At 44.8% G+C, this 12,734-nt stretch overlaps 1 protein-coding gene across 3 annotated transcripts in view; it reads left to right on the top strand.

Annotated features, from left to right (window-relative positions):
- Positions 1–12,734, top strand: part of STAG3 (STAG3 cohesin complex component) — a 29,688-nt gene that overhangs the window by 7,936 nt on the left and 9,018 nt on the right. Inside the window, exons 5-25 of one of the 3 annotated variants that reach the window (XM_077758639.1) lie at positions 1,052–1,148; positions 2,285–2,361; positions 2,656–2,860; positions 3,394–3,545; positions 5,760–5,833; positions 7,063–7,186; positions 7,920–8,018; positions 8,230–8,309; positions 8,682–8,789; positions 9,053–9,167; positions 9,331–9,436; positions 9,579–9,682; positions 9,955–10,047; positions 10,172–10,261; positions 10,522–10,722; positions 10,831–10,901; positions 11,006–11,093; positions 11,577–11,657; positions 11,742–11,828; positions 11,972–12,140; positions 12,262–12,398. In XM_077758639.1, coding sequence (XP_077614765.1) covers positions 1,052–1,148; positions 2,285–2,361; positions 2,656–2,860; positions 3,394–3,545; positions 5,760–5,833; positions 7,063–7,186; positions 7,920–8,018; positions 8,230–8,309; positions 8,682–8,789; positions 9,053–9,167; positions 9,331–9,436; positions 9,579–9,682; positions 9,955–10,047; positions 10,172–10,261; positions 10,522–10,722; positions 10,831–10,901; positions 11,006–11,093; positions 11,577–11,657; positions 11,742–11,828; positions 11,972–12,140; positions 12,262–12,398 — 2,358 coding nt within the window. Of the gene's footprint in view, positions 1–1,051; positions 1,149–2,284; positions 2,362–2,655; positions 2,861–3,393; positions 3,546–5,759; positions 5,834–7,062; positions 7,187–7,919; positions 8,019–8,229; positions 8,310–8,681; positions 8,790–9,052; positions 9,168–9,330; positions 9,437–9,578; positions 9,683–9,954; positions 10,048–10,171; positions 10,262–10,521; positions 10,723–10,830; positions 10,902–11,005; positions 11,094–11,576; positions 11,658–11,720; positions 11,829–11,971; positions 12,141–12,261; positions 12,399–12,734 lie in introns of all 3 variants that reach the window. The other 2 variants (XM_077758637.1, XM_077758638.1) reach the window with 2 other exon arrangements.

The raw sequence follows: 12,734 nt of genomic DNA, 5'->3' as shown, positions 1-12,734 counted from the left end.
TCTTTGATTGAGAGTATTCTGATCGTATAGATAATGTGGATCTAGACTGCAAACCTAGACCTGAGAGCTGGCTTACGGTTATGAATTTTCAAGGGAGAGTTCTTTTTTTGTTCCTTCACCCCACGCTAAAGTCCTAACAAGCTAATGTTCATGTTGTCCCTTTCTGATCTGTGGGTTTATTTTTCATTTCTCTTTTCATGCTAACATGACTTTTTGTAGCACCTCACTTTAAAAAAAATTTTTTTAATGTTTTATTTATTTCTGAGAGAGAGAGAGAGAGAGAGACAGTGTGAACAGGGGAGGGTCAGAGAGAGAGGGAGACACAGAATCCAAAGCAAGCTTCAGGCTCTGAGCTAGCTGTCAGCACAGAGCCGGATGCGGGGCTCCAACCCACGAAGCGTGAGATCATGACCTGAGCCAAAGTTGGATGCTCAACCAACTGAGTCACCCAGGGCCCCGCAGCACCTCACTTTATTGCAGGAGCCTCCTTTTGAGCTTTTCTTGGAAAACCCGAAAGCTCAATCTCCTATGCTCCGCATTCCATGCAGCCATCTGGACAGAAAGTCATGGTTGCTGGGGTTTCATAGAACCCTCAGGGCAAGAATCAGCTTGCTTATCTCCCAGGATTGCTACTTCCACTTCATTTTTGGCCAAATGGAATTCTACCTTTCATTCCAGTTCAGCAGTACATTTTAAAAGATGTTTTTAGGGGCGCCCGGGTGGCTTAGTCGGTTGAGCGTCCGACTTTCGCTCAGGTCATGATCTCGCGGTTCGTGGGTTCGAGCCCTGCGTCGGGCTCTGTGCTGACTGCCAGCTCAGAGCCTGGAGCCTGTTTCAGAGTCTGTGACTCCCTCTCTCTCTGACCCTCCCCTGCTCATGCTGTCTCTCTCCCTCTCCTAGAAATAAATAAAAAACATAAAAAAAAACATTAAAAAAAAGATGTTTTTAATATTTTAATAAGAAGTTTAACTGCTTCAGTTGATATAGTCATACAGGATTTCCACTCTGTCATTTTGCCAGAAATAGAAATCATCCACCTTTTTTTCCCTAGTCTTTGGTGGATGAGTGGCTGGAGAGCTACAAGCAAGACCAGGATGCAGGATTCTTGGAGCTCATTAACTTTTTCATCCGATCTTGTGGATGTAAAGGTGAGGAAACTCCTACCCCTTTCTAATCCCTAGCCCTTTGCTTCTTTGTTATGAAACTTTTGCTACATTTACATGAGTAGGACTAGGAATTGCCTAAATAAAGGGAGAAGGTAAAGCATATGAAAAGTTTCACTGATTTGACCACATGTAGTTTGGTAAGTAGGGAAGTGGTCCAATAAGGGAACTATGTTGGTTTGGAGATAAGACCCTTTGGGGAAAAGTAGCTAATCACACTAATGTGATGCTGATGATATTAACAAATTTGAAAATAGACCATTAGATATGTTTTAGTCTTTCTTTTTCTAGATGAAATCCTCCTTCATGATTCCCTACTTCTCAGATACTTCCTTCCATATTTCTTCACTGAAGCTGTGGGCTTCCCAGATCCCCACAGGTCATGACCTAATTTATTGGGGCAAGATAATCTCAGGTGTGGTATAAGAATCCAGAATTGATGCAGTTTTATTGCTTTCTTTATTTTTTGTTTAGATTTTTAAAATATGTTTATTTTTATTTGAGAAGCAGAGAACAGAGGAGGGGCAGAGAGAAAGGGAGACACAGAATCCAAAGCAGGCTCCAGGCTCTGAGCTGTCAGCATAGAGCCCAACGCGGGGCTTGAACTCACAAACCGTGAGATCATGACCTGAGCTGAAGTCACTTAACCGACTCAGCCACCCAGGTGCCCCTGGATTTTTTTAAAAGTAAGCTCCATGCCCAACGTGGGGCTTGAACTCACTGTCTTGAGATTGAGAGTTGCATGTTCTACCTACTGAACCAACCAGATGCCCCTGTTTTGTTTTTTTTTTAATGTTTATTTATTTATTTTGAGAGAGTGAGAGAGCGTGCTTGCAAGCAGGAGAACGGGAGAGAGAAATCCCAAGCAGACTTTGTGCTGTCACATATATTTTTTAAACCTTTCTTTTCCATTGCTTGCTTCCTTTGGGTTTTCTAGAGAGGTTGATTTACAGCAGATACACAATTTGATGGCAGCAGGTTTAGGATTGGGATTCAGGTCTTCTGATTCCCCATCTATGCTCTTTTCAATGTATCTCTTAGCTCATCTTCAGGTGTATGTGCAAATGGTTACAGAGTCCTGTTATTTTGCTTGTAACTACTTCATCTCCTTCATTCCTCAGGCAGTGTGACCTCCGAGATGTTCAAGAAGATGTCCAACTCAGAGATCATCCGGCACCTAACAGAACAGTTTAATGAGGTGGAGGAAGACAATCAGAATTCTCTTGCCACTCTTATTTCAAAACACAAGGCCCATTAGTCCCTTCTTTCTGATTCTGGGAAATAGGATAGCGTTTGGAAGGAAGAGTTCAGTCTCTTGGGGGCAGAAGGGACCTATAGTTATCTGAATAAGCCTCTAAAGTGTAGAATAGCAGAAAATGAGGTATAACAGAAGAAGATTTTTACTGTACTATTGGGTTTTGACATCCAAAGTCCCTATAGTTTCATAGACTTGGTAATACTTTTCTCATTCAGTTCATAAACCCTTCTATAGGATTCAGGAGAGTATCCCCTGATAGCACCGGGTCCATCCTGGAAGAAGTTCCAGGGCAGTTTCTGTGAATTTGTGAAAACATTGGTCTATCAGTGCCAGTATAGCCTCCTCTATGACGGCTTCCCAATGGACAACCTCATCTCTCTGCTCACTGGCCTCTCGGACTCCCAAGTCCGTGCCTTCCGTCACACTAGCACCCTAGCTGGTAAGCACTAATATTTAGTCTATAAACATTCACTTGGGGATTTCCTGTGTTCTCTGGTGCCTGGATTCTTCTTAGCCCTTCAAGCCCAGGCTTCTTTTACCCTGAACTTCAACCAAATTTCTCACTAACGGTACTGTAAAAAAGGGTGGATTGCAGTGACAATTTCCAGCCTTAACTTGTTTCTCATAGCTCAACAACTTGGGAACATGCTGAGGATTAAAAGAAGCCTAAAAGAGGCGGTGGGGGGTGGGGAATGTCTACTCCAGAACAGTCTTAGGATTTTAGGGTCACCCTGCTCTAGCTTTTCATTTTGAGTGCCATTCCTTTTTCTTTCTTTCTTTTCTTTCCTTTGGTGGCAGAGGTAGCAACAGCCATGGCGGATTTCCCCCAACCCCAACTGCCCCCTCCCTGCTTCCTCCTCTTCTTCCCACTGCAACCATAAGATGCTTTTTTTTCTCCTTTCTTTTTTAAATCTATCCTCCCTCCTCTGACCAAAGTAAAAATTCCCTTTTCTTGTTTCTCCTGGTTCAAAGCCATGAAGCTAATGACCTCCCTGGTAAGAGTTGCCCTCCAACTGAGTCTGCACAAAGACAATAATCAGCGGCAGTATGAGGCTGAAAGAAATAAGGTGCCAGGACAGAGAGCACCTGAGCGACTGGAGAGCCTGTTGGAGAAACGCAAAGAGGTAAGAAGTGTTCCCAGCCTCTTCCCTCCGTCTCTCTCAGCTTCATCCACTGCTGCTGAAGCCCATTTTACCCCTGCCCATGCACTTCGCTCTGGTAAGGCACAGGCCCCTAGGCAACCTTTCAGGTCATGAACAGTGGAGTCTGATGGTAGTCTAATAGACCCATCTTGTCAGAGATCATTGCATAATTTCACTTTTGCTTAGTTTCCATTATAAAGAACTCTGAAATTCACTCTAAGTTAGAAATAATTCATTGAGCTCACATTCCAGAAAACAAGTTAAGTATGCCTGTCACGAGACACTGATTTCCCACCACTCTCTCTTAGTATCTCTTAATATCTGAGACTTCCCCCACATGAGATTGGCAGGACTCCCCATGCCTAACCACAACAGTTGACTGTTTTTCTACCCCTCACCAAGATTTCTTCCATGGTAAACGTTCTTCCTTTACTCTCTCTCACGATTTTCAATGTCACTATGATCTTAAACCTATGTGTATTAGGTTTGTCTCGGATCTTATGTATAATACCATGAGTCTTTTTTTTTCTGCTTGTCTAGGCTCTTGCTTTATTGGTCATTATTTCTCTTTTTGTTTTCAATCCCTCTCTCCCCACTGTTCTCTTCACTTAAAACTGTCTGTAGGCCTTTGAATCTTCCCTTTACTCTTCCTCTCTATGAACTACTCCATTTCTATCCTTCCTTTTTAGTATATTCTTACTTTCTTAATATCCAGCTGAATCAGTTTTTTGCTACCTAGCTTCTATCTCCGTTATTCTTTGAAATTATTCTTTCAAAACCAGTGACTTCTTAATCCCTATAGTCAAGGGTCTTAATCTCTTTTTTCCAAACTTCTATAGAAATTGGTATAGTTGACAACCTTTCCACCTTCTGTCTCTCCCTCTTTTTCTTTTTCTTTTCAATATGAAATTTCCCAAACATTCTGAGAGATAGAGATGCTGGTAGAGTGGACATCATATACAAATTATCTAGATTAGCAACTAATATTTCTTCGTATTTGTTTCCTCTATTATTTTGTTATTAAAACTTTTTTAATGTTTATTTACTTTTGAGAGAGATACAGAGCATGAGCGGGGAAAGGGCACAGAGAGAGGGAGACACAGACTCTGAAGCAGGCTTCAGGCTCTGAGCTGTCAGCATGGAGCCTGACACAGAGCTTGAACCCGTGAACTGCGAGTTCATGACCTGAGCTGAAGTCGGACGCTTAACAGGCTGAGCTACCCAGGTGCCTCAATTTTTTTATTTTACAGTAAATTATAGATTTACTGGTATTTCCACCTAAAGACTTAAATATGTTCTCTAACAATTATTTTAAATCTCATCATCCAAAAAATTATTTCCACATTAACCCAATAACATTTTCACATTCAAAAATACTCATTAATACTTTCTAATTCCAATTCATATTTAAATTTTTCTATATATCCCCAAAACACCTTTTATATCTGATTAATTCCAACCAGGATCTAATTAAGGATTATGATGCATTGCATTTGTTGTATTTCTTAAGTGTCTTTTAACCTCTGCCTCCCCTTTTCCCCCCCAGCATATTGATTATTGAAGAGGGAGGGTCAGTTGTTTTAAAGAATGTTCCCTTATAATTCTGCTTCCTTGATATCTGTTATTCATCTAATCCAGGGTTTCTCAACAACGGCACTGTTGACCTGGGGGCTGTCTTGGCATTGCAGTGTTTGACAGCATCCCTGTACTCTATCCACTAGATGGCAGACTCGAGTACCTCCTCCCAGTCGTGACCACCAAAAATGTTTTCAGAAGTTGCTAAATGTCCCTTGAGGGGCCCTAGTTGAGGACCACTGGTCTAATCTCTTCTTTTTCTTCTTTTGCTAGTTTTGCTATTTCTATCAACTTCATTTATTAAAAAATTCATTTTCTCAATTGTTACTAGTCAAAAATCTATCTCACTACCAGCTAGTGCCTCTGAATAGCCAAAGGTAGCCAAAATAACCAGACCCAGAGGGGCTATTATTTTTTCCAAACACAAAGAATCCTCTGAGTAAGTGGTTGACTATACAGCTTCTTTCAGAATTAGAAAGTTTAAAAGGAACCTAGGATATCAAGGGTTCAGAGTATGTCCTGTGATTTGAAAAAGAAAGTGGAAGTCATACTTTTCTATAGTTTTGTCGCCTTATACTGTTGGGGCACAAGAAAGATTGACCTTTTCCTCTTGTCCTCCAGCTCCAAGAACATCAAGAGGAGATTGAGGGGATGATGAATGCCCTCTTCAGGGGGGTCTTTGTGCATCGGTACAGGTGAGTGAATGCACTCCTCTTGTTGAAACAGCTGGTCCCTGGTTATGAAATCTGTAAACATAGCAAGGCGTCCCTCCATTATAACCCTGGTTATTTGGTTAGTCCTAGTGCAAATGCAGCTGGAGCGAAAACTTTGAGAACAGAAGTTTTAAATTAGTAAGGTTTAGTTCACCCCCAACTCCAGAGGCTCTTGTAAGCTCTTTTGGGAGAGAAAATAAGAGAATAAGGCACTGTTAGGTATTACTCTGCTCCAGCTTGCCTAAGACTTTCCCTTCCCCGTCTTCCTGGAGCTGGAGACCTGAGAAGACCAGAGCAAAGAGCCAAACGGCGCTTTTCTGAGGGTTTGTAACTTGACAAGCCTTTTCCTAGCCCAGCCTGCTGTTTCACTGGGCTAAAGGCAGGGGAGTTTTACGCTGTTTAAAAGAACTAGTGGAATTAAGTTAAAAATATCATCCATAGGGGCGCCTGGGTGGCTTAGTCGGTTAAGCGTCCGACTTTCGCTTAGGTCATGATCTCGCGGTTCGTGGGTTCGAGCCCCGCGTCGGACTCTGTGCTGACTGCCAGCTCAGAGCCTGGAGCCTGTTTCAGTCTGTGACTCCCTCTCTCTCTGACCCTCCCCTGCTCACGCTGTCTCTCTCTCTCCTAAGAAATAAATAAAACATTTAAAAAATAATATATCATCCATATATTTTTCTCACTCTTACCTAGATTTCAACCTCTGCCTTCCAGAACTCTTAAGCTGATTTAATATTTTCTTCAAGTGGAAATTTGGCCAACAGTTAAACTGACTTCCAGAATCAGTTTTAAAAGGGGCATGGAAGATAAGCTCAATTATTTTATGCAATATTACAGAAAGAAAATATTTTTTAAAGTATTTATTTACTTTGAAAGAAAGAATAAGAGAAAGAGAGGGAGAGAGAAAGAAAGAATCCCAAGCAAGCTCTGTGCCATCAGCACAGAGCCTGACGTGGGGCTCAAACTCAGGAACCATGAGATCATGACCTAAGCCAAAATCAGGAGTCAGATACTCAACCAACCAAGCCAGCCACCCAGGCACCCCTGAAAATGTTTATTTTTTATATATTTACATTGGGAGGAGGAAATTAAAGGCACAGAACATGGTGTTCAGTCAAGAAAGCACATTCTTCTATGGCAGGGAGATGTCTGGGAGGATGGAAAGTGAATTTAGAGAGACGGTGATAGAAGTCAGTCTATCTCTGTGTGCCTAGGGATGTCCTTCCTGAGATCCGTGCTATCTGCATTGAAGAGATTGGGTCTTGGATGCAAAGCTACAGCACATCTTTCCTTACTGACAGCTATTTGAAATATATCGGCTGGACCTTGCATGATAAGGTGAGCGTTGAGTCAGCTTCTTTTCCTCCGTTACCTTCCTCCATTACCATCTTCCCTGCCCCAAGACACCACAACTTTTCCTGGTCCTGCTGCTTAGGATCATCACTAGTGATCAGCCCATCAAAGTAGTGAACCTCAAAACTCCCAAGTATTGGAGAGGGTAGGATGAGGTAGAAGAGAGAAAGATGTATCCAGAAGATGAAGCACCTTAAAACCAGAGTAGAGAAAGACTTTCCCTAGGAAAAAGCAAGAAAGCTATTAATGGATTGGTGATACAGGTACTAGGGTGATAGCCAAAAGACCCTTTTCTTTTTTTAATTTTTATTTGTTTTTGAGAGAGAGAGAGACAGATAGTGTGAGCAGGAGAAGGGCAAAGAGAGAGGGAGAGAGAGAGAATCCCAAGCAGGCTCTACAATGCCAGTGAACAGCCCAGTGCAGGTCTCGATCCCATGAACCGTGAGATCACAACCTTAGCTGACCTCAAGAGTTGGACACTCAACCAGCTGAGCCACCCAGGTGCCCCAAAGATCTTTTTCATTATGATTGCTAAATTCTGCTGTGATCCTTTTGATTTTTATATAAGAAGACAGCTGTCTCTTGTCTCTGAGTCATCCTAAAATCCTAAGGATAGAGGACACCAAGGCTAAGGAAGAGTAATCTGAGAGAGGGGTATGGAGGCCCAGTGGGGGTTGAATAGAGGAATAGTTAGTCATATTTCCATCTTCCTCAATAGCATCGAGAAGTCCGTCTGAAGTGCCTCAAGGCTCTAAAAGGGCTGTACGGCAGCCGGGATTTGACTGCCCGCCTGGAGCTCTTTACTAGCCGCTTCAAGGTAAAATTGGGACAGCACTCCTGTGCTCGGCTCTTTCTTGTGGTTCCTGTTTCCCCACCGCATCTTTCCATTCCTGTTGCTCTTATGTGTCTATAGCTATCTTAGCATCTGCCTCTATGCCTTCTCTTTAGGAATCTCTCAAATTCTAAGAGAGATTAATGTTTTGGGATGGATACAATGAAGTACTAAGCAATGTTCTCTTTCTTTATAGGACCGGATGGTTTCCATGGTGATGGACCGAGAGTATGATGTGGCGGTGGAAGCTGTCAAGTTACTAACACTCATCCTTAAGTGAGTCCTGGGGAATGGGGAGGCACACATCTTGGACTTCTACCTTTCCAGCATCAGGCAGGCCCTTTCAGAGTCCTGTCCCTCCATCTGTCATAGGCTGACTCTTCCTTCTGTAACAGGTTGAAAGAGGTCATTCCTAAATTGCAGGATCTCAAAGGGGGACATTTCCTATCTTCTCTAACTCTCCATACTCTTCTGTCTTCCACTCTCCATTCATAAGTTCTTTATCGGCTAATCCTCATTGGTTTTTGTTGTTGTTGTTCCTCTTTTGGATTGTTCCAAATCCTCATTTGCCTCTTTTTGTTTCCAGCCCTAGTTGTCCTAGGGGACAGCATTGAGATCCACCTGCCTTTTCTCCTTTTCTCTTGGCAGGAACATGGAGGGGGTGCTGACAGATGCAGACTGTGAGGGCATCTACCCTGTTGTATATGCCTCTAACCGAGCCCTGGCCTCTGCTGCAGGGGAGTTTCTCTACTGGAAGTGAGTAGGGTCCTCTCACTTGTTCCTTTAATGCCTTCCTGTGTTGTTTTCTCTCCTGTATCTGCTGCTGCTCTTCCCAACAACACCCCACATCCCTATTAAGTCTCTTGGTTTTGCTTTCCCCCTCTTAATTCCTTGAGACTTTCCTTGGCTTTGTATCTCTTTCCCTCACACGTCTCCTTGGACTCTTTTTTCTTTTGTGGCAGTTATTCTGCTCCTCATTTGCTCCTGGGCTTGCCCTTTCCCTGTGTTTGTTCTACCAGGCTCTTCTACCCTGAGTGTGAGACTAAAATGGTGGGTGGTAGAGAGCGACGCAGAAGTCCACGTGCCCAGAGGACTTTCTTCCACCTTCTGCTGTCCTTCTTCGTGGAAAGTGAGGTGATGTATAGGAAGGAGCTATTTGGCTGTTGTGCATAAAGACCTGTGGGTAGAAAAGGATGGGAAATGGGGATGCAGGAAGGAGAGACATGGTTTGTCAGTAGCCACTTCCTAGAATTTTCTAATGTGGCTTCAGTAACTTAACACGTACCTTCTTCCACAGCTCCATGACCATGCTGCTTATTTAGTAGACAGCCTGTGGGACTGTGCAGGGTCTCAGCTGAAGGACTGGGAGAGTCTGACAAGCCTGCTACTGGAGAAGGACCAGAGTGCGTGCCATTTGGTAGCTGGAGGAGGGGACATTTCACCCATGAGGCATAGGTGTCCTGGGTGGTGGGGGAGTTGGGGTGACTTGGAGATGGAGGGTGGCGAATTTGTGATTCTGTGTTTTTCATCCTCCTGCCAACTCAGACTTGGACGATACGCAGGAGAGCACGCTGATTGAGATCCTGGTGTCCAGTGCTCGGCAAGCTTCTGAGGGTCACCCACCTGTGGGGCGGATCACTGGGAGGAAGGTATGGTGTGAAGGGCATGTGGGTTGGTTAGCAATAAAAGTCCAGACAGGTATGGTCTAGCCTTATCCTCAAGTCTCAGATTAGGGTGCCCCTTCTCTGTCTCTCAAAGAATTCCATTTCTAGAAAAAGAAATCTGAAGGACGTGCTGAATTATTCTCTTTTCCTTCCTGGGCAGGTGAGATTGTGGGGAGGAGGGATACATATGCACTCCCTCTGGACCCAGTGTTTTTCCATATCTTTCCTTGCACCCCCCCCCAAATGACTAATTCCAGGGCTTAACCCCGAAAGAACGTAAGATCCAAGCCGATGACAAGGTGAAGCTGACAGAGCACCTCATCCCCCTGCTACCCCAGCTTCTGGCCAAGGTAGAGCTGCCCACCATTCAGTACCTGGGAATAAAAGGTGGAGGGAAATGGCCCCCAGTGAGGACTGGGAGTAAGACTTAGCATATATTAGCTGGTAAGTAGGTCTCCCTCTCAATCCCTACAGTTCTCAGCTGATGCAGAGAAGGTTGCTCCCCTGCTCCAGCTTCTCAGCTACTTTGACCTCAACATCTACTGTACCAGGCGCTTGGAGAAGGCGAGTAGAGAGGAAGATAAAGTCTTACACCTTGCTACTTCCTTGCTAGGACTAGAGGCTCTACTGTCAATATCTGGTTCTTCTCAAGAAACTGGGTTCCAAAAAAATGAATAAGCCTTCCTTTCCATAGGCATCTTCTCCTTGAAAGTTAATGCTTCAATTGTCTTTCTCATCTCACCGAACCCCACTCCCTTCCAGAACACTTGCCCCCTCTTTTCCTCTCCCACAACACTGTCTTCTCCCACCTCTTTTTCTGTCAGCACCTGGAGCTGTTCTTGCAGCAGCTCCAGGAGGTGGTGGTGAAGCACGCGGAGCCTGCGGTGCTTGAGGCTGGTGCTCATGCCCTCTATCTGCTCTGTAATCCTGAGTTCACGTTCTTCGGCCGGGTAGACTTTGCCCGCAGCCAGCTGGTGGATCTGCTAAGTGACCGCTTCCAGCAGGAACTTGAAGAGCTGCTGCAGGTAGGAACTGGGAAGCCCCAAACTTGGGTCTGAGGGGGCCGCTAGATGGGGAATGTAGATCTGTGTGTTCTTGGGAAAATCCTGTCATGGACCTTCTCTCTCCCTTAGTCATCCTTCTTAGATGAGGATGAGGTGTACAGTCTGGCAGCCACTCTGAAGCGCCTGTCTGCCTTCTACAAGTGAGCAGCCCACTCCCCGTGCCCTCTTCCTGTTTCTCCTGGTGTCTGTGGTGGTGAATCCTCCCATTCTGTTCCTGCGTCATGTTTTTGTCTCTTCCCCAAAGTGCGCATGACCTGACTCGCTGGGAGCTCTATGAGCCATGCTACCGACTCCTCCGGAAGGCTGTGGACACAGGAGAGGTTCCTCACCAGGCAAGTAAATGAATCAGGGATGTGGAGGCAGAGGGGAGTTTTTAAGGGCCCTGTGTTCTAGGTGGCTCACTATCCCAGGCAGTTCTGGTCCCAGGGCTGCAGAGGAGACACGAGAAGAAGAGCATGTGCATGTCTTTCCTTTGACTCCACTTTAGAAGGTGAACTGTACTTTCCAGTGCCTGAAAACAGCCATCCTCTCTAGTTTCCTGGGAGTCAAGGATAATGTTGAGGGATTCTAGGAAACATCAGATAAATGAGGAAGAGGTGGCATTCCTGTCCAAGACAGAATCCTCTGAAGATTGTCCAGAATCAGTCCTTTTCCCCCCAGAGAAGGAATTAGATCTCTGTTAATCTCATTTTCTGTCTTCACTGCTTTGTGTGTGTGTGTTGCCTGTCTGTCTTTCCCTTTCTCCCTTCCTCCCCCCTTCCCTCTCTGCCCCTCACTCCTGACTCATCCATTTTTGTAACATTTGGTTGTTACAGGTGATGCTGCCAGCCTTGACTCTTGTCTATTTTTCCATTCTTTGGACACTAACCCACCTTTCTGGATCAGGTGCTTCCCAGGTGAATATGGGTTTGAGTAGAGAGAGTGGGAATGCAGGAGCCCAGTCTCCATTCCTCCTCAAGCCACTATCTCCACAGAAGCAGCTGTTGAGTTTGAAGGACAGGATGATGGCATTCTGCGAACTCTGCCAGAGCTGCCTCTCAGATGTCGCTTCTGAGATCCAGGAGCAGGTTAGCATTTTGCCAGGTGGGACCAAGGAAGCATGTCACTTCCCGTGGTGTGAGAAAGCCTTGTTCTGAGGAGAAGTTAGCTATGCAGTTTCTGTCTTGTGAGTGTCTTGTCCTTTTTAAGCATTCTTTTTTTTCCCCAACAGGCTTTTGTCTTATTAAGTGATCTGCTTCTCATCTTCAGCCCTCAGATGATTGTAGGGGGTCGTGATTTTCTTAGACCCCTTATCTTTTTTCCTGAAGCCACGCTCCAATCTGAACTAGCCAGCTTCCTCATGGACCACGTTTTCATCCAGCCTGGAGAACTGGGCAGTGGTACGAGGATACCATACCCAGAGCTCAGGAAGGGTCTGGGGCTTGGGCCTGCCTCAGGCTGTAAGGGCAGGAGGCCTAAATCTGGTTCTGATCTTTCTATTCTGCTTTTGATGTGAGCCAGGTCATTCTCAGGAGGATCCTTTACAGATAGAGCAGCTGCACCAGCGGCGCCGCCTCCTGGCTGGGTTCTGCAAGCTGCTGCTTTACGGGGTGCTGGAGATGGATGCAGCCTCAGATGTTTTCAAACACTACAACAAGGTACAGTGAAGTGTCAGGCTGAGAACAGCTGGGACTTCAGACGTTGGAGCACTGCAGGAAGCAGGGTGGGTGAGATGACAGAACCAGGCTTGAAGGAAAAGTGGGAGGGAAAAGGCAACAGAAGTTTAGAATAAAGGAACAAAGAAGAGTTGGTAGTAAATAATTATGGGAAAAAAAAACTGTTAGGAGGAAATTCATTGGGGGAGAAAGTAATCTTACTCATCCTGTCCAGAATCTTCTCTTTCTGTGAACCCAGTCTCTGTAAACTGGGGTAATAGAAGAAGCAAAAAAAAAAAAAAAAAAAAAGAAAGGAAGAGGGGAATTTATGTTTTATCA

Source organism: Crocuta crocuta, unplaced genomic scaffold (assembly GCF_008692635.1).
Source record: "Crocuta crocuta isolate KB4526 unplaced genomic scaffold, BGI_CrCroc_1.0 scaffold273, whole genome shotgun sequence".
NCBI lineage: Eukaryota > Metazoa > Chordata > Mammalia > Carnivora > Hyaenidae > Crocuta > Crocuta crocuta.
This window is presented reverse-complemented; position numbering and strand designations above follow the sequence as displayed.